This window comes from Dipteris shenzhenensis, chromosome 11 (assembly GCF_047967505.1).
Source record: "Dipteris shenzhenensis isolate YYH24624 ecotype China chromosome 11, Dip_SZ_1.0, whole genome shotgun sequence".
Taxonomy (NCBI): domain Eukaryota; kingdom Viridiplantae; phylum Streptophyta; class Polypodiopsida; order Gleicheniales; family Dipteridaceae; genus Dipteris; species Dipteris shenzhenensis.
The window spans coordinates 9921586-9943329 of NC_141606.1; the positions used below are offsets into that span (position 1 = coordinate 9921586).

Sequence of the window (21744 nt, forward strand, 5' to 3'; positions counted from 1 at the left end):
CATATAAGCATGTGTTTGCAAGCGTTTACATGATGTGAATATGTATTTATATCTGGAGTTATGTCCGAAGGCACACGTTAGTGGGAAAATCTGGTCATTACTCATTTTTTGGAGGAGTCCCTTGATCATTAACGGAAAGGCCATTAAGAAAAGGCCCACTCCATAGCACACAATTCGAATTCCTCACATGAAAAGAGCATAGATAGCCCACTCCACAATGGAAACTTGCTTTAGCCTCGATCAAGATTCCAGGACATGCTAAAATCAGTTTTCACACTTGTAAACAATGGAAACTACGGTTCCACATCTAGACAAGGAAAGTCAAGCAGAATATGCAGGGAGCCCTTTTAGCCACAAGAAACTTTGTGCATGGGAAAAAAAAATACTTCCAACTCTTCAAAATGACACCACAAATCATTTATAATGATGAAAAAAATTCCCTATTCAAATAAAATAATAAGTTGTGATGACTCAGCCAGAGATGATATCTTGATCTTTGGCATACATAATTGGCGCAATTTAACATCTTTTTTGCTTAATAACTAAAAGCATCCATCCCGTCTTACTAGTTAATAGCATTATTGTCAACAATCTTCATAGTGTTAGGAAATTAATGTTTTTGTTAAGCCTTCGAAATGGGCAGATGACTCACCTTCTTTGGAGCCATTATACCTCTCCAAAGGCTAGCTAGCTTGTGCAGGCCACTGCTTCGAGTGCGTAGTAAACTTAAACATCATAGGAGAAAATGTGGACATAATAATGAGATTGAAATTAACCTTCATTGATTGCAACAAACATACTGAAAGGAGATAATATGGAAATTTCTTTCGAAAATGCTTCATGTTAGATTGACATTTCATTTTCATAACATTAAGCCATTGAAAACTATGTTAGGGTTTTGGAGAGGAGTAATGATTCACCTTCTTGGGAGCCTCTTCCCAAGGTGAAATAACTCGTGCAGTCACTCCTGGGGTTACGTGGTATTCTTTGTTATCATAACACATTCATTAGATTCGAAAATCATATTAATGTCAACGTTTTAAAAACAGATTTCAATACTTCTCATGAAACCATAGTGTAAAATACATTGTTTCATCTTCAGAAGGTGCATATAAAATAATAGCTCCACTTTTGCAACGCTCTTCGGAGTAGCCAGTTTCCTGTTTTCTCAGGTGTACAAGCGAAGAGAAATGATTGCAAGCTGTGTAGAGAAGCGAACTCGGTGGTGGCAGAACTATCCCCACCATTCTAGGTATCTAGGAGGCAAGTGCACCAAGGCTGTAAGTTTGCAAAGGAGAAGCACTTCACAACTTTGTTTACGGAAAAAGCTGTTTCCTAGCATGGCTCCCATGTGATGCCTCTCTTGTTGGACAAGTTCAAGGACATGTTGCATTGTTTTATTGCTTTTTCAGCACAATAGTGATAACCTGCATGCCAATCCTTGCCATGATTTTCTCAAAATTTTCCAAATCCAGTTGTTCCTCAAAGTGTTGTCAAAGTCTGAAGGATCCCTGCTTGTGTTATAAGCGTTTCCATGGACATATTCTCTTTCAGATTGCAGCACAGAAGCTTTAATGGATTCATACGATTGGCGTTTGTGCCTGTTCCTTCCTTCAGATTGCCCAAAGAGATGTTCGGTGACTCTCACACATCCTGTCTAAACAGCAGAGAGATTAAAGCAAATAAATTTATTTGTAGCCTTTGTCAGAAAGCTTCCTTGAAGAGTCTGCAAAACCAAAAAACAGGCCAGCAAGCTATTATTCCTTGCGAGGTTTCACACAAATGTTTGACCTTATGTTCTCCCAACTACATAACCCTGCAACCAAGCACACAACTCACATGCAAGAGCTTCACAAGTTTGCTTTCACAGACCTTACATGCCCCAATTGCAACGTGTATAACACATTCAGACTTTCACAGATTGCTTATGAACCTCATGCACCCCAACGGAGATACCTGGCTCCCAATGGAGAGTATCAAAGATTATCCCTGTTGTAGCTACAACGACAGCTCATCTTTCCCTGGAACCAATAGTCACCAGTCAGCACAAGCTAACAGCTCTATGCATAGCTCAGTGTGATAATGCTTCCAAAAACGTACACCCTATGTGTCATCATACATGAGGTGATCATCCCAAAGCAGCAATACAATAAGGTTATACCAATTATAAACTACAAGATATGCCTATGATCAGGGTGTTAGGCTAGGCTTTACCTCCCCGCTCAGCCAGGAGAAGTCTGATTCCCACCTGGAGGGATCAGATGGATCTGTGAATGAGTGCTGTTTTGAAATTACTGGCAATACCCATGATCGCAGTGCTAGGCTAGACTTCCAAAAGATTCGTTGATTTTATCACAGTGGACTTCCCCTACTCACTCAATGAATCTTTTCCAATAGAATAGATATTAATATTAGAAAAAGAATGGAGTAATAAAATCCTTCACCTCATCAACAATAACTAGAATGTGTCTCTCCCCCCCGCCCCCCCCATACCTTTCCACACTTCATTAATAAATACATCTGTCAAATTGTCAATCAAGGCACCCTATATCAGTATCAGTATGAAGCAAACTCCTGTATTTGTATCAGTATGAAGTAAAATAAACAACCTATGCTAAGAGCTACAATACCCATCCAATGCAGCTACAACTACTGCATCAATTAGCTCACATGTGGTAAGTACTATATCAATTAGCTGACACAGGGTAACCATACACCGCTTAGTTTCTTTTTCCAAAGAAGAAGACAAGCATAAGACCCCACACATGGATGAGCAATACCACCTGACTTTCATCTCACTCTACTTCCAGAATTCCATTATAGACCATGAACTTTCCATTCAAAACAAATTCAACCAGAGGTGGGAGAGTAAGAACTGAGGTCAGTCCAAATGGACGCCAGTATATCAGCAGCAGTGAATGTGTGCCCACCAATGACCTGAGCACATCTTGAACACTATATCTGCCATAAAGTAATGCTGGAAACCACCTCCCAAGCTGCACCTTCCTGTGAAGAAGGCAGTGGGTCCTGAGCCAGGATGGGAAGTAAGAACAAATCCTAAGGCTCCATGGTGCTCAGATCTGTAGGTCCATGCCTGTATCCCGCTGCATGAAGAGAGCATGGTCTGCCTCTGAGTAAAATGGACCAAATAGACCAAAGGCACCAAACCCTCTACCCCAAACAGCTACTCCTCACGTTAGAGTGAAGGATGCAGAGGTATGTAAGAAAATAATCTAAAAATCCCTACCCAAACCACCCTGGCAACAATGCCTCCTAGATTCCTCTGCAAGCTAGCATCTCATACATAAGGAGGGCCTGCCCATTTGCTGAAGCCAAGAGCCAACTGGAATGCCTCTATGAATAGTTAGGCAAAGAAATTATGAGACTTTCTTGGCCCTACTAATCCCCAAAATGGGACGAAACTCGACAAACAATGCTCTAAAATCCCCTGTGCCTGCCAGTATTGAACAGCTGTGGGTAGACGATGGGTGGCTCTCTGCTGAATCATGTATCCAATCCTCGTGGAAAACTGAAATAATGGATTAGGGGAATTTGGTGCTGTGGAAGCTGGCCAATACCAGTCCCCTGGATCCCAATCCAACTCACCAAGGGGTCTCACCTGAAATATCCAAATCCTCTGCCTGGGCTCAGTGCAATTATTTGCAATCCTCTTGTGAATTGGCTTGGCAAGGAGGGAAAGATTGAAATGAGAGAAATCCGTATTATAGATATGCCCTTTTGACCAAACACTCCCACAGCATCCTATAACTCTGATCCTGAGAGCCCCAATGCCCCCCAAATGGTAGCTTGCAAGAAGTAGCCATAGCCTCAACTACAAAAAGAGAAAGATATGGAGCAAGGGGGCCTCCTTGTCTAACCGATCTAGATAGCTGGAATGCAGAGCCTTGTCCTCCATATAACATCCTACTGGCCGACTTTGAGTATAAGGAGGATACCCATAAGATCCATCTATCACTGAAACCAAGTCTCCTCACACTGCCCTGTATAAAACTCCAGCCAAATCTACTATATGCCTTCTCAAAATCAAGAAGTAGGATAGATACATCTGCTGACTCGCCTGTGCCTAGTGTGTAGCCTCCCGAAAAGTGTAAACATTGTCCAAGATGCAACAATCCTAGACAATGCCTATCTAAGTGGCTCAGATGATGTCCAAAAGAAGGGCTCTATGGCACATAGCCAAAGCCTTAGCCATGATCTTTTAGGCCATGGGTCTCCATTTCCTAAGAAAGGTTTTGTCCCCCCCTTTGGGATGAAACTAATAAGACCAATACACATCGTCTCGACTAAAGATCCAAGCTGAAGAGCCTCTGAGAAAGCAGACAGAAGTTGTGGTCTGATGATATCCCAATAACTTAGAAATATGTGGGAGTATTATAGGCTGCTGTGATGGCGGAAAGGGTCGTGGTCTCCTTGATCTTTGAACCCGTTGAGCTATGTTCAGATAGACCCCTCGTCTAGGGCAGTCTCCTTTGAGGAAAGTTGTGATAGGTAGGACCTCAATAGAATTTGCTTTGGTCGCTCTTCGTGTCGTGGGTGGCCTCTGCGACCCTCTCTTGGTAATCTAGACTGCCCGCAAATCAGCTAGTTCCTCCTCCTCCACTCCACTGTGTCCTGGAGCTGACTCAAATGCTGTGACTCGTTGCGCTGTGTCTGGTCAGCCACTGTATCCTGTGGTCTGGTCGCCTCCTGTTGCTCTCTGATCTATCATAGCAAGGTCTCCCTGCGTCAGTGCATCTCAATCAGGTAGAGTCCAATGCAGACCTGGTCATGGAAGTGGATCAATCGCAATAGTAGGCCTAAACCACTCCCATCCTAATAGAGACAGTGGTATTGCCCCCGGATCTCATAGTAGGCTGGGCAGGCGCAGAGAAAGTGCTCCTCTGTCTCAATCACTCCCATTGTGCATAGCATGCAGATCCGCTACTCTCTGGGTATACGTGTTGCTCTCCCTGTCTCAATCCTTAGCTAATGGGATGAAACCCGCATTTGTCCAATGGTGATCCTCAGTGCATGTGAGACTCCTCTGTCCTCGAGATACTGGGGTTTGATGATGAATCCCTCCTCCAAGACGTTCAGGAAATGGTCGCGGCGGTAGAGCTGGGTCTTGGTGGGGAGTCCTTGATCTTCTCCCCAAGTTCAAGACGTGTGGAGCTGGAGGATATCTAACCGTATGATACAATTAAGCTCATATCATGGGGTCCACTCAGGGGGCGTATCCATACTGTACTGAAAGGTAGGCAGCATGTCCATCTAAACCCCGTGTCTGGAAAACCATGTGGATATTCATGCATACCATGTGCCCGCCCCGCTCTCAACTAAATGTCTGGATGACTCCAGCGCCAGCCTCGGTAGTCTCCAGTGGGGTAAGTCTCGAATTCTATGAATGAAAGTCACTGTCTGGAAGATGGCATCAGTCTGTAGTGGTGTAATGGTGAACTTTGCTTGTAATATCTCATGCGGGAGGATTGAGGGCTTACTCCCAATCATCCTAGATCATGTAGCCGCTCAAATCTCCTCCACTCTGCTATCGGTAGATCACATCCCCAAAAGGGTGTTGCATACATGGCAGTCGGTCACACTAGCGTATCGAAGAGCCATCACTTCATCGGTGGATCCTGAAAGGTGCCTAGAAGCGCTGTCTCTCCAATCGAGCCAATGCACCCCGTCCCCATGTGAGTCATGCATGGACTGCATGTGTCGTAGTGAAAAGGGGAAATACATCATGTAATGCATGAGAAAAAACAGTCCTTAAGAAGAGGTGGAAAACAACCAATGTTGAGGTTGGAATTGCCATCTCAACCTTGTAGTAGACTTAGAGAAGAAGGGGGAGCCCCTCCATTCTCTACAAAATATAACTCTCCTAGCAAAATCTACCCAAGAGGACTCTTGCATGCTCACCCAGATAGCCATCAATGTGTGTACAGTGTCTATCCACATACTGGCCAAGGTATGAGAAGGGTGAACCTAGGATCCAAATCCAATGCCTCTGTGCATCTGGCTCTCCAAATATGCCACCATAAATACTCATCAATATCTCCCAAGAAGAGTCCATAGAGGCATGCATAGCTCTAGAATCTGAGTGAAAAGCAAGTATCATCAAAATCAGATTCCTGAGTAGGATATCCACATGTAAGCTTTCCACACAAAGAAAGCTCAATACATGTTCATCATCATGCCATTTGGTTTCACAATTTCCCTTGCATCTTCAACAAGATGATGCTACAGGTTTTCAAAATCCTCACTGGTACTCAAAGAATCCTGCTCAACATGAGCATCATGTCAAACATGTCCCACAACTTCTGAAGGACAACCAGTTGTTCCCAAGAAGAGCTGTTTCTTTTGGAGGAGGTATTTGGAGACATCATCAGTTCCACTTAGACCCATTGAAGTTTAAAAGAAAGAGTGGATTGGGAGGTGCCCATAATTGCAAAAGTGGTCCACACGTTCATGAGAATTTCCCAGCTTACAAAAAACACCAAGGACTTGGCCAAGATTGGGGGACTGGTCAGCAATTTGTTGCAAAGGGGGAAGAGCAAGAAGTAAGCCATCCACTTCCCTCTAGAAGCACTTACAGCCTTTGGCTCACTAAAGGAAGAAATTACCATAGCTCAATGCTTGGCATTGGCAGAACCAGCTGTTTGATACAAGGATAGACGCCACTGACTATGCCATTTAAGGAGTCTTGGCACAGCATGGTTAACCCATCGAGTTCGAAGGATGCAAGTTGGCCCCCACCAAGACCAAGTATTGAGTGTACAACAAGGAGCTTCTTGCACTTATCCATGCTTTCAAGACGTGGAAACATTTTTTGTTTGGACAGGAATTAATGGTATGAACCGATCATCCTGTGTTAAGATGGCAGCAATCGATGCTAGTCACCCTGGTCTAACTGTCACGTTCGAGAGAGCCAGATTTTCCAACAATTGAGGATATATTCCCGGTTCAAATGTTGTTGCCGATGCTCTCAATAGAAAGGGCACATTTTCTTCCATAGTACAGGAGTCCTCTCTCCCAGATATGAAGCACAAATACCCCAACGCTCCAAACTTGTAGACACATTGGTACAACGTCAGGTTGGACTATCAGCCCAATGATTACGCCATGCATGATGGTTGGTTGTTCTACCAAGGACACCTCTTTCTCTGTCCGTCCTTGCTGGAAGCTGCACACCTTCACAACAACATCAACGAGCATGCACTCATTGTCAAGTGTGACAAGAAGTCAAAGTCCCTCATGGGAAGTTGCTTGCTTTACTCCAACCCCTTGAGACTCCGGACCTACCGTTGAGCAAATTACTATGGACTTTGTCGCAAACCTTCCACCTGCCATCTGTTCCAGGAACACCATGTGTCTGGCTTTTGTGGAACGTTTAGCAAGCTTGTGATGTTGATTCCCTGTAAAGAAACAATCGCCACATAGGACACACCCAGCTGTTTCTCCGTTGGTAGTATCCTATGTGCAGCATTCCCAAAGCCATCGAGACTCCAGATTCACGACTCAGTTTTGAAGAGCTCTATTTCACAACTTTTGGTACAAAGTTGAACTTTTCTAGCAGCTGTCATCTTCAATCTAATGGCCAGGTTGAGATCTAAACCACTTGGCTTTCGATGTATTGAGTTGCTATGTTGCAAAGACACAATCCTGGTGGGAGCACTTCCTTTCATTTGTGCAGGAGATCCTCAACGACCCTTTCTCACCTGAACCTCAAAAAAGTATCAAGCAGATCACATCATCGAGTCTTACAAACAAACCATGAAGTCAATCAAAGATCACATTGCCAATCACATCACAAGAGTCTTCCAAAAACATTATGGAGTCAATGCCAAAGCTCTAAACCCCAGACCTAAACTGAGTGTTACAAGCAAATCATGGAGTCAGTCAAACATTACATTGCCAAAGCTCACAAATCTTATCAGAGGCCACAAGCACCATCAAGATGTCGGATACAAGGGAGGGCAGTGGTCTATCCCTAGATCATAAAGAAAAAACTCTAGAGTGGGAAGAGGTGTCGAAAGCTCTTGCATCGTAGCTCTGTAACCTTTCCAATTGTACAGGTTATCAATGATGTGTCCATGAAGTTGACGTTACCTACAACCTGGATCATGCATCCACTATTCCAGGTCTTGGTTCAAGCCTTATGTGGACCCGGCTCTGATAATGGCACCAGAAGTGGAGCAGCTCGAGATTGTTGACGAGCAGAGTAGTTGAGCCAAAAGGTTACATGTAATTGCCAACGCTTGTACGCGGTCAAGTTCAAGCATCAAAGGTCCCACAAAGCACCCTGATCGACGAGGACTTCTTCATCGATTATCCTCACCTCCTTACGGTCTTTCATTTTCCCAAGTTGCTTCAGTTGAAAGGGATATCATAAGCATCTAAGGCCCACAGCACGGCTAGCTATGTTGCAGCCACATGGCTGACAGGACCGTCATCCAGGTGACAGCCCCCAGAAGCCATGCAGGCTCTACCACGTGGCACACACATACAGCAGCAGCCAAGTGAAACAGGTGCAGTATAGTGCAGTGCAGCAGCAGATGCAGGCAATGATGTAGCACACACGAACAGGTGAACTGTGCAGTACAGCAGAAGATGCAGGCAATGATGTTAACAGGTGACATCTGCCTTGTCAAGTGGGCACATGGCAGGTTGGCTGACAGCAGGTTGGGTCCGATAGGTCGGGCCAGTCTATGGAAATTTTCATGCCAGAGACCCAGTCGGCCAGATCTGCCCTGAAGGATTATATAAGGGGCCATTGCCCCTCATTCCAGGATCAGCTCCTACAGCAGCCCAGTCTACACCTCAGCCTCCAGCAGCCTATGGGAGGACCTAGTAGGGCCTGATCATCAGTTAGCAAGAGGGTGAAGAGGGATAGCTTGCCTCTCTCCATCTCCATCCTCCACAAAGGACAGCCCTTCACTTACAGCTTCTACTCTCAGCTTGTCTTCTCAGCCTTTTGGCAAACTGTAACAACAATAGATACTCTCTATGGAGGGGAGGGGCAGTTCCAACCCAATCAAGCATCTCTTACACACTCACAGTTGAAAGCACACATGGTTGTCTCTTCGGTTCAACTCACGCTTCCAAATTGAGAGAAAGAAAGAAAGAAAGAAATTTTATTAAAGGTCCACGGAAGGCCATACATGGCCTATGGGACACAAAATCATCCGAAAGGAAAATACATCATCAACGATGCGCCAACTAGGTGGCCTCATCGTAATACCGCTAAGATGCCAAAAATGGCTACAAAAATCCTAGATACAAAATGAAAATGCCTAGATACAAAATGTAAAATATGAAATATGAGGAACATCGTCTTCCCTAAGGGGTCTGTGATCCAAAGAAATGATGGAAGTCATGGCCATCGACCATGCCTCCTGCCATGAGTGTGAAGATCTGGGCAAGTGTCAAATGGGCTGCTGGCGGTGCCAAGTCTCCATGGAGCAATCTCCTCCGAAAATCGGCCATCATCCTCCGTCGTCTAGAAATAAAGCGACGGGTACGGCCTCTGTGTAAGATCATCCTGCGGTGCTGCCGGATCATGTCATATGTACATCCTCGGGGTGGAACCATCGGTGCTCTCTGGCAAGATGGGCTATCTCTGTGCTCATGGTCCTGCGCCTCGTCCTGCTCCTCATGAATAACCAGGTCTCTGGCAGGGATGCGACGGTGCTCTCTGAGGAATCTCTCTCTGTATCTGGTGATCTCCCTGATGAACAACGCTAAGCAATACTGATCCTCATACTCCATAATCCGAGAGAGAGGTCCAAATCCGTGCCCAAATAAGCAGTGAAATCTGCCACGGATCTCATAATATAAAGGGCATCTGCAAACAAAGTGCTCCTCAGTCTCCACCTCCCCCATAGTGCAACAAGGGCATATCCTAGTCTCTTGCCTGGGTCTATGTTCGGTAGCTGTACGACGCATCCTGCCGGCCTCAACATCTAATCTGTGGGAAGATACCCTGAGCTGGCCCAAGGCAATCCTGAGTGAGTGCGACATATGAACGCCGATATATCCTGGGGATATGATGAAGCCATCCTCTGAAATCCTGAGAAAATGGTCACGATATGTGGCCATCTTCGTAGGAAGCTCCGTGGGATGAACCCAAGTGCGAAACGTGTGTAGCTGCAACAAATCTGCCCTGATAACCTGGCTGAGCTCATGTCGAGTGAGAGGGAGGCGAGGGGCATCTATGCTGTATCGAAATGGTGGCAGCCTATCCATATCCAAGCCCAACGAGGTGAGCCATGTGGAGAGTGTGTGGTACCAACAAAAAGTATGACCTCTCTCCGCTAACATCTGCGAGGATGTCAGTGCTAGCCACGGTAATCGTGCTCTGCCTGAGTCTCCGAGCGCCCTGATCCTATGCAAGTATGTAACTGACTGAAATGCTGCATCTAGCGCTAGGGGTGTAGCTCCGAACTCTGCGAACGTAATCTGATGCAGTTACCGTGGGCTTCGCTCTGATCAATCTGGAGAACATGACGATCTGTAACCTCTCTACTCGTCTCCAATCTGCAACACTGAGATCTCCTGCCCAAAAGGGGCTAGCATACATGACTGCAGGTCTCACCAGCGTATCGAAAAGTAAGGACTTCGTGTCGGGATGCTGAAAATGTGACTGTGCACACTGCCTCTCGAGAAGAGCCAAGGCGGCATACCCTCTACTGATCCTATCTCGTGCTGCATGCGTCATGGTGAAGACTGGACCTCTAAATGTGGCACCCAAATATGTATACTCCCTGACTAGCTCCACCTCCTGCCCATCAAATGTGGAAGAGAACTCGCCTCTCCTATAAACCTGGTATGACGTGTTGAAGACCATGACTTTGGTCTTCCCAAGGTTTACAGACAACCCTCTGTCCTGACAAAAGCTGTGGAGTGCATGGAGATGTGCCTGTAAACCCTGCTGGGAGGAAGAAATAAGAACCACGTCATCTGCATAGAGGAGAATCGGTATCGTGGATCCTGCCAGTAAAGAACCTGTACCACCCATCGTCTGTATGTACATCTCTAACTCATCGATATAGAGACCAAAGAGTGTCGGAGACAAAGGACACCCCTGCTTCACCCCTATCGTACTGCGTACTTCCCCCGACAGCCCCACCCGTGTCCTGACTCTACCTGTGACTCTCTCATACAGAAAGAAAGAAAGAAAGTTTATTAAAGTCTTCAAAAGACCGATGGGTCTATGAGACTATGAAAAATCCTTATACAAACAAGCTGTGTGGGTGGGGCTACTAAATGAGCATCCACTCCAATGCAAAATGCAATGATAAGTGATGAGTGCTACATAGTCATGTCAGAATGATGAGTGCTGAGTGCTACATAGTCATGTCAGAATGATGATCGCCTACCTAACACTAACATCCTCATCATCGGACCATTGAGGGGGATGAGGTATTGAGGGCATAAAGTCATCAACAGAGTGCTAGTGGCTTCCCACGGACGTGGTCCTATGTCGTCTCTTGGTCATAGCTATGCGTTTGATAAGAGCTATAGTGACCCTTGTCGGTGGAGCCCCAACTCTAAACAGAGAAGAAATCTCCCCAAGCGTAATCTGTGCATCAACCCTCTGTCTAAGTTGTCGTGTCGCTAGCTCAGTGTCACAATCATGGCGGAGCCTCATCGTGTGGGATCCCGCATGGCCTGGCTGGAGGAACTCAGTGATCGAGCTTTGAGAAGAGTCTATCGAGGAGGTCTGCTCCTATCTCTGTGATCGAAGTAGATGCTCGCGGTGTCTTACTGCCTCGTAAATAAAGGCGGCTAAGCATCTCTAGTCTGCAAAGGAGAGAAAGCGGGACAATATATCCCATAACTGTCTCTGAAGAGGCAATAGAAGCGTCCTCAGATCTCATAGTATACTGGGAATTTGAAAATGAAATGCTCCTTTGACTCAATCTCTTGGATGTCACATAATGTGCATATGTGCCTCTCCCTGGGCAAACCCTCTGCCTTGCCACTCTCGATGCAAAGGTCTATGTGAAGAGACCTGAAACTGCCTAATAGAAATCCTCAATGAGTGGGGTAGGTGGATCTGCGTATATCCTGGTGGGTCGATAAAACTCTTCGCTCTGATATGTAAACAATGATCCCTATAGAAGCTGAGCTTCACTCGAGCTCGCTCAGTCCCAACCAGGTCCTGAATGTGTGTAGCTGCAGAAGATCCTCATGAATTACCTAGCTGACCTCATGAGATAGGAGAGGGGTAGAAGGCGTGTCAATGCTGTACTGGAAGGGGGGAGGTCTATCCATGTGGAGTCCCAGTCGCTCAAACAATCTCTCTGTGCGTGCAAACCAGCATCTCTAATCGCATGCTGCTGCTGATAGTGCCATAGAGGAGGACAATGCTAGCCACGGTAATCTGCTGCATCTAGAAGTGCAATCTCCATACCCCTTGACCCGATATAGGTAGGTGATAACTTGAAATGATGCATCAAGCTCTAGTGGAGATGACCCAAACTCAGCTAGAATAATCTGGTGAGGAACTAACGGCTTACTACGAATCATCTGTGATAGCATGAGAACTTATAGGCGCTCCACTTGAGCCCCCACTCTATATCTGGCAAATTCGGCTCCCAACTAAGGCTGCCATACATTTCCATAGGGTGAACCAAGGAGTCAAAAAGCAAGCCCTTGGTGTCCACAAGTCTTGAAAATGTGAGTGGAAGCACTGCTTCTCTAATCTGGCCAATGAAGCGTATCCTTTGCTCAGCTGGGCCTGCATCACCGGTCTCATAGTAGTAAAGATAGGTCTAGAGAAGACAATGCCTAGGTATGTATATGACAAAACAACCTCAAAAGGGCGACCCATCAAAAAGTGAACTGCTCTCGGTGCATAGCGGCTCGAGATGTGTTGAAGATCATTACCTTGGTTTTACTAAGCTTGACCTTCAAATCATGGGAATCACAAAAGGACTGTAGTGCATCTAGGTGTCTCTGGAGACCCTCTGCTAAGGAAGATAAGAGTGCCACATCATCTGCGTATAACAAGATCTGAATCAGAGTGCCAGCGAGAGAGCATCCATCCCCCTCCGGTGTCTGGATAACTATCTCAAGCTCATCAATATATAGGCCAAACAGGGTTGGTGATAAAGGACACCCTTGTTTGACCCCAATAGTACTCGTGATCTCATCTGTCCATCCAAACCCTGTCCAAACTCTGCTAAGATCCTCTCGTAAAGTGCCATGACAGCCCAAATGATCTCTTGGTCATAACTCAAGTCTTGCAAACGCCTGATGAGGCGGGCTCTCGGAACTATATCAAAGGCTTTGCCGAAGTCCACAAAGCAGCAATAAACCCTCTGTTTCCATGCCCTCGCCTCCTCAATGATACACCTAAGTGTGAGAATGTGATCCACGGTCCCATGATCACGCAAGAATCCAGCCTATCCGCTGCTCTAAGTCCTTGCATCTCTGCGAATCACGCCGGAATCCAGCCTATCTGCTGCTCTAAGTCCTTGCATCTCTGCGAATCGACTAACCTCAGAATCAAGCACTGATGCATAAATCTTAGACATGACGTGTGGATCATAATGGTCTTGTAGTTCTCCGGACTCATGGGATCCCTTGTCTTGTGGATGGGTGAGAGCAAAGGCTTAGAGAACAGCTTACCGAGTCAACGCTTAAAGAAGAGCTTACGAACTCCATAAGCTCTTCTCTAAGCCTTTGCTGGCCCAGTGTTTGCAGATAGCTTTTAGATTTACAGATACAAACCTACAACTTCCAAACTTGCAGGTTTTCTTAGAAATTTCAAAGTTTTTGTGCCAAAAACATAAAAGTAATTTGCAGGTCTTGAGCATTGCAAGAATGAGAATCTCAGTTGAGGTTGCTTTGCATATATTTGCCGGTTTTTTGTGAACACAGTTACAGACTCCAAAAAAAGAGAACAAGATAGAGAGGCAACAAGGTTTGATTTGGAAGGGGTCTTAAAAAGAACAGATATGCAATCAACAGATGCAATCAGACCTGCAAACTCGACTTCATGCACTCATGAGCAACAAAACACCAACGAAGACCTCTGCCTCCACGCTCTCACATCCAGAGCCTCCTTCAACAGCTAGTGCCTATCCAAGTCCTGCTCCTCACAGTAGCCCGAAGAGCCCAACTCCATCAACAAGGCAGCCCTACAACAACGTCTCTCCATGCAACAAACTACGGCCGCTCTAAAAAAAACGGCCTAAGCCACAACGACTCATGCCTCTCCATCAGCACACACGGGCAACACGTCAAAGCTCCCTCCCCAATGAATGACTACCAATGGCACATAAAAGTGCCCACATCCATCTCCACGACAGACTCCACCCGGCGACGAAATCTTTAGAGATTTCGTTGCATCTTATCTCAACACTGGAGAAGAAGTTTAGTCACAGACACTGTCTGAACAGTTGCTGTGCTCACATACAATCCTAGTAGTGTTTGTTGTTAATTTGTTGATTACCGTAATGTTGCATCAAAATTTACGGATTAGGAATAGTTGTGACAGACAATGATATAACAAGGTATTCCGATATCGCCTGTAGTTCGTATAGGTGATCTCAAACATATGGGATGACTTGTACATTTGTTGCTTTTAACAACCAGGGCTTCGCTGCTTACAATGAGCAAGGTGGTGTTGTCCGCTCCTCAACGAGAAGAGCAAACCAGTAACAACCATCAGAAAACGAACGAACGTCACGAATTGTGGCACACATTGACCACAGCGAGCCCCATCTGTGCGTTAATCAATACACACAATGCAGAAACCGAGATAGCTTACTTAATATCGATGAGCCAGTATCATGGTCTAGCAATAGACCTTGTTGAGGGCACATGAGCTGGTGCAATACCCAACCTAAATGGGGCCAATAGAAAGGATTTTATAGGCTTCAATGACAGGCTTCTTGGATTGTCCTAGGTTGTCAAGAGAGGTCTGCAAAGATGGTCTGCAATAACATGTCAGGGCAGGTTACAGCAGATCATCCAGAAGTATGCAGGAGGTGGGGCCTGATTTCCTTCACACAGAGCCCTGCCAGAATGCAATCAGCAACTTGTGCATATCTAGTAATAATTGCACCCCACGACTGCCATATACGGACTCGACAATTTCTCAAACACATTGCATGCCTGATCAAGGCTTCCACATTCCACATACATGTCAACAAGATTGTTGCCAACTAGTAGATCTGATTTCAGCCCCCACTAGATGATATTTTCATGGATCCATCAGCCCTGCCTAAAGCTCCAATACTGCATGCTTTAAGAACACACAAAAACATCACTCTATCTGGCCTAATGCCATCCAGTCCTAATTTTTCAAACAATTTAAGGGCCAGAAGACCATGTCCATGCTCAGCATATCCTGCATTCATTGCACGCCCTGTCACTTCATAAACTATCCGAAACTTGATGTCCTTCGTCAAGAGTCCACATTTGGCATACATGTCAATAAGACCACTCCCTATGGCCATATCTATTTCAATTCCAGTTGTGTCAATCCTGTGATGCATCAACGCGCCCATCGCTATGGCTCCTACACTACCACAAGCCTTTGAGCCACTCAGGATTGTAGCTTTCCTAGGCTTTGATACCCTCATCCTGCAATTTTCACCGAAAAGTTCCAGAGCACTAGCAGCATCTCCTTGCTGTGCATATCCAGATATCATTGTGCCCCATGATACCACATCTCTATCTGGCAACTTGTCATATAATTCGTGTGCCATCTCTAAACTTCCACATTTAGCATACATGTCAATGATGTTGCTTCCAACCACCACATCCAGTTCAAGTCCACTTTGAAGAACCTTCTCATGTTTTAGCTTGCTATGCCCAATGGCTCCTATATTTGCACATGCTTTCAAGATGCTCAAAAATACTACTTTGTCTGTCATGATACCTTCCCAAAATGCTCTAAAGCCAGAAGACCATGCCCATGCTCATCATATCCTGATATCATTGCACCCACGACACCACATTTCGATTTGTCAATCTCTCAAACACATTCCAAGCCTCATTCACGTTGCCCCATTTGGCATACATGTGAATTGTAATGCTGCTGATGGCAATATCCGAGACAAACCCACTTTTAATTATTTGGACATGCATTATCTTATGGCTGCAATGCTGCCACATGCTTTCAATATGCACAAAAAACATAATTTTGTCTGCCTTTAAGCCCTCCTGCTGCATTTTGTAAATTGGGCAATTGGTCAAAGAGTTCATGTGCTTCATCTAGATTTCCACATTTGGCATACATCTCCAAAATACTATTTGCAAGGATAACATCTGACTTGAGACCACTGAATATTTGATGATGTATAAGCCTGCCTTACTTTAAGGCTCCTATGTCATTACATCCTTTCAAAACATTCATTATGTGCACGGCATTATGCACATCTTCTTGGGAGGTGAAGAGGATAAATGCCAGGGTTTTTCTATCCTTCATCTTAGTAACATTCCCAATTCTCCAAAAGGTACTGAAAATATGATGGAGGTTACTATTGGTGAGGGAGAAATCGAGGTTACTCAAATAAATTCTGGATTTGGGGGGACAGAGCCACCACTACTGTCTCTCTCCTCTATCTCAACTATTGAGGTGTCCAAAGAGCGGTTCTCTCTCTCTGTCTTTGTTTCTCCTCTATCTCCACTATTGAGGTGTTGTCCAAAGAGCAGTTGGCTGAATGTGGCCATCATCCTAGAGGCGGCCTCAAGTTCAAGTGAGTTGCAACTTGAACAATGATTTGAGTTACAGAGCACAAGTGACAGGGCTGATCTTTGAAAAAGCCAACTACTACTTCCTCCAAAGAAAGCAATGGAGAGGAACATGCAGCGAAGAGAATTTGCCGATACGACAATGAGGATAAAGCTAGTTGGATGCCTATTGCACAGTTGTGGTGTCCGCAGGTGGAGCCTAACGGCCATAGACAAGAGGTAAAATCCCTTTCCCTATCATTTATTCCACCTTGAAAGTTTAAGCTCACCTCGATGTACCTTTGCTTCTTTGAAAAGATGCTCATCACGAATAGAAATTATGGACAAGGGGGGCTCTCGACCATGCAAGAGCAAGCCTTCAGCTCCTCCAAATTATAGCGTTAGAGATCAGATGGAGTATTTTTACCATTTTTGTAGGGCAAGTAGGGGGTTCAACACGCTCCAAAACTTGGGCCACTTAATGCTTTAGATCTAGCACTTTCTTGCAGAGATCTAGAGGTCAGCCATTTGCGTGTGAGAACTCCTCACCCAACCCAGTCAAACTAAAAGCAAGGGCAGCCAACACAGTCAGGCTAAAAGCAAGGACGGATGTAAAGCAACAAGCCAAGGAGCTCATTTTCCAGGGGAATGGAGTAGTAGAGGATTGTTCAAACCTCTGTCAGCTAGCAAGAAAAGCAAGGAGGTGTTGTTCCTTTGAGTTCCATCGTCACTTTGTCACGCTTTGCAACAGTCTTTATTTTTCAATGGTTGGCCACTTATCGCTGATGCTTTTGAGGGGCCGGGCCTTTCTCATCACCATAGTCATCGTTATCGCTGCTTCTATACTTGAAGGAGAAAAGGCTCACGATCTATGCTGCTAAAGAATAGAAAACTTGAGGGTCTGTACAGACTTATTGGGGCTCTTAAACGAACCAAAAGGTGGACAATTTTCAGCACAACGTCAGCTTGTTGCACAACTTACAGAAGATCACGAAGGGAGAATGAAGCATCGCTTGCTACTTGGACGATCTACTCAATGCATCAAAAATCCGCATTCTGATTCATGCGTTAGCAGTGGCATTGAGGTGCCCATGACACTGCCAACCCTCGTTTTGCTGTCCGTGATCAGAATTTGCCTGGCAACACGGTTGATTCGTCTTCGACAACTGATCCGCAGATGGAACTCGGTAATGGAGAGCATATACAATGGAAAAACCATGTTGGGATTGCCACGATTCACAGAGAAAAGGATGAATTGGCAAACTTCTGGAGAAATGGCAGGCGAGTAATTTTAGCTGAGAGAAGGGATGCACATTGCATGGTATTGTGGTTTTCATTTAATATTAATATTAATATTTCTAATCTAAATAAAACCACGACACGTGGCTCAACGAGAAGCACAATGCTACCTGCCACTTGGCTCAACGAGAAGTAAGTATTTCATTTCACTAGTGGGAAGCTTGTGGCTTGCCACGGAATAGAGATATCCATCGCTTGCAAGGCACTCCTTTGCTATTGCTAGGATAATCTTGAACATATTGAGAGACTCCTCGATGATCACAAAGACAATTACTCATCAAGCTTGCCTCAACTACAATTGCTACTTATCTATCTCATAATCAAGTATGCATCCTCACCTTATCATTTAGTGCCACATCATGAGTGTATATCAATGGATATTGCTCTTGTAATTGCAAGACTACATCCTGCCACTCTATATTCGATGTGGCATATTATACCAACTATGATCCATCGAAATCTCAAGAGCATTGCTTCCTCCTATAGTCTACAACAATTACTTCAAAATCTTTCGTTTGTTTTTCAAGAAAACTTTGAAATCCTTCTTTATGATCAAATGCGCCTCAAATTCGATCAATTTGTGCAGTCCCATTTAATAATCTACATTGCCATTTCTACAATATCTACTTGTTCAAATGCCACAGGCGCGCAGCAAGCATACTTTGTCGAGCGGAGCTTCTGGATATATTTTTGCAACGAATTTGTACGGCAAGACAGTATACTCGCTGAAAGTTTAGGTCATGAAAGGATGGGTCGGTCGTCCATGCTTAGAAAAGATCGGTTTGTCATGATCGTGAAATGCTAACCGTTTAAAACACTTCCAATACTTTGCGCACATGTTGGTCTTGTCCAGTTTGCAGAGGCCACACTCTGGTGCGTAAGTGGGGATGACATGGTCCCCTGCCTTGAGATCCTCAATGCCTTCACTCACACTTTCGACGATCCTGTTGGGCAAAGCGTCCATGAGAGAATCATAACTAACGACTTTGAGAAGGGAAGAGTCTGAGAGTCCTCAACCACAACCACATGCTCCGGATCGGCTTCCGTTTCGATTGCAGATTCTAGCAAATCATTTGCTACACATCGGCGAAGACGGAGACTGGCGTGAATAATGTAAGAGGCGGCTGGTGGAAATGTGGTTATTGCCACGTGGAAGGGAGCAAAGATAGAGCAAGCAGGCTATATGCATGACACGTGGTGGGGCCTTTTAGTGACACGTCAAACTTTGATGAATAGATGAATAGAATATGAACAAGTACTAGTGTGCGTTGCTGCGGGGGAGGGAGAGAGAGAGAGAGAGAACGCTCCTTTTGGCACATGCACTCATTGGCTCTTAAAAGACTAATCAATTAACCTTGCATACTTGATTGGAACTCCCACGTTGTTGCGGGAGAGAGAGAGAGAGCTCCTTTTGGCACATGCATTGATCGGTTCTTCAATTGCTAATCAATTAACCTTGCATACTTGGATTGGCTTTTGAAATTTTGACAAGCCTTAATCCATGGCTTTATCTCCTCCTGTAATTCCATTGACCTTCCATCTCCTCCTTCCTCCCAAAGGTGAACTTCTATCTCCTCCATTCCATTGACCTTCTATCTCCTCCTTCCTCCCAAAGTTGCCTCATGTCTTTCCACCTCCTCTCCTCTCAAAGCCTACCTTTTGTCTTTCCACCTCCTCGCCTCTCCCAACCTCCATCCAAGAGCTCCTTCTTTGTGACACGTGGTAGGCTCTTCTCTTCCAAGTTGCCATGTGTCCTTGCTTTTTTTTTTCCCTTTGTCCATGGTTAATAGGTTAAAGATATGAATATGAATATAAGATAAGATGCTACATACGTGGAGAGACTTGCTTATGCAAGACGAGACTCCAGCAGGCCTCGCTCAATCGCTGTTGAGCGAGTGCATCTGTGTCGTGTGTGTGTCGCGTGTTTTTGATCACCACTAGGGACCCTATGCCCATTGCCGAGTGAGGGCTGAGTGAAGGTGAGGTTTTAAAAACAGAGGCTCCAAATCCTAGTTGTGACAATTGGCCTCGCAAAAGGCAATTAAAGGTCACTCCCTTGTTGCCTGGAGCACGTTTAGGTTGGAAAATAGGAGGAAACGTGGGAACAAGGTTGGTTAGAATCCTCTCGAAGTTTTTGTTGTCTCATGCGGGAATGTCAGGTAAGCTCTAAGGTTTTCATTAGTGGAGCTTTGCAAGGACAAATTCAAAGTGGATGAGAGATTCGAGGCACCGAATTCAGTGCTTAAATTATATAGTTTGATGATGTTAATGGAAGCTCCTATAGGTTCCAATGCAGCACCTAGCTTTGTGCAAAATGGCACTGGAATTGCAATTTTGTGCCGCTTCGTATTTGAGGCAGTCCCACGTATGATAAAATGAGAACTCATGTGCATTATATCTATGGGGGTTTGTTTTCACAGACTAGTTGCCCCTCCTTCACGTTCACCTCTTGTACCAACATGGTGAAGTTTTGGAGAGCATCCAAATTAGGCTTTGGAAGAACGAGAGAGGGATAGAAGATGAAATGGTTAAGGGAATGGAATAGTGGTTTGTAGCTCGACTACACTGTCAAGGTGAGAGCCACCGTGGTGGTTGTAGCCCGGGGCCACGTGACGGTTGGCTCGAATTTTGAATAATTCAAGGCGGCAGTACTGACTTGCATGGTAAGATTCCCAGCCACATCTGTGGTGGCGACTAAGACCCACTGGGCTGGCAGTTAATTACTAGCCACTGCAGTGGCCCGCAATTACTCAGCTTCCAATTACCACCACCGGGCTTGCATGCATGATTACTACAAGTGCAGTAAATTACCAGTCACTGGACTTACATGCTCAGGAGAGTACTAGAGTGCATGGTAATGAGGGATTAGAGGTGATTAGGATTCATGATTTACTTTTATGGAAAATACTGCTCGATGTGACACCGCTCACACACCACTCACACACCACCGCACTTAAGCATGCATGATCACTATGAGTGCAGTAAAAATTACCAGTCATCGGGCTCGCATGCTTAGTAGAGAACTAGAGTGCATGGTATTGAGTAATTAGAGCTTCATGATTTACCTTTGTGGGAATTACTTCCCGTTGGTGGTGGCTCTCATCAGCCACTTCTGTCGTGGGGCTAAGGCTAAGATTCCACTGGGCTGGCAGTTAATTACCATAGCCACCAGAGTGGTACCACATGGCATCTTATTCATGATTACCAAGCCTGCCTGGGGGATTCCACCACGATGGCCTGCACAAGTAATATGGATGGAACCCCTAGTTGACATTGAGCTTTGAAATCTACAATGTTAGGACCATCTCTCCAACCCCCCTTTAGGGTGATTGGAGCATTATATGGAATGGCACCATGTGCATTAAGACTCCTCCTATGCAGGTGTTTGAAGCATCTATATGGAGCTATAATGGTTGAGATACGTAAACATGATGGAGAGTGATTGTATGGATTAGGATGCATTTTTTCATCCACATCCAAAGGTTGTGTCCTTTTTTGAGCACTTGCTGAAGAGGGAATACTATTTAGAGTAATTCTTGAGGAATCTTAAGTAGCATATAACATCGTCTTTCTATTTTTTGGCATTAGGAATTTCTAGAAAATTTCAAGGTTGATATCGATTCCTTATGAAGATTTGTAGAATCCAAGGAGTTTTAATTTCATATGGTGTCATTTGTATCTTTTATTTTTCAATTTCGAGTTGTATTTTGAAAACCTTGTAAGAGCGTTTCATATACCTGTTAGGTGTTCATTCCA

The 21744-nt window shown here is 45.0% G+C and overlaps 2 protein-coding genes across 3 annotated transcripts in view; both read right to left on the reverse strand.

The window, feature by feature from the left end:
- Positions 1–1025, reverse strand: part of LOC147896599 (dynein regulatory complex subunit 2-like) — a 198614-nt gene extending 197589 nt beyond the window's left edge. For both annotated transcript variants that reach the window (XM_087382005.1, XM_087382004.1), the window contains exon 1: positions 921–1025. In XM_087382005.1, coding sequence (XP_087238131.1) covers positions 921–1004 — 84 coding nt within the window. In that variant the 5' untranslated portion in view covers positions 1005–1025. The remainder of the gene's footprint in view (positions 1–920) is intronic.
- An 86-nt stretch (positions 1026–1111) lies between these two features.
- On the reverse strand, positions 1112–19092 carry LOC147896600 (uncharacterized). The gene is made up of 3 exons (XM_087382032.1): positions 18795–19092; positions 1957–2021; positions 1112–1726 (listed from the first exon to the last, which is right to left on the reverse strand). Exons 1-2 carry the CDS (start codon positions 18950–18952, stop codon positions 2012–2014), a joined length of 168 nt encoding a protein of 55 aa, XP_087238158.1. The 5' UTR covers positions 18953–19092; the 3' UTR covers positions 1112–1726; positions 1957–2011.
- Positions 19093–21744: the final 2652 nt, after the last annotated feature.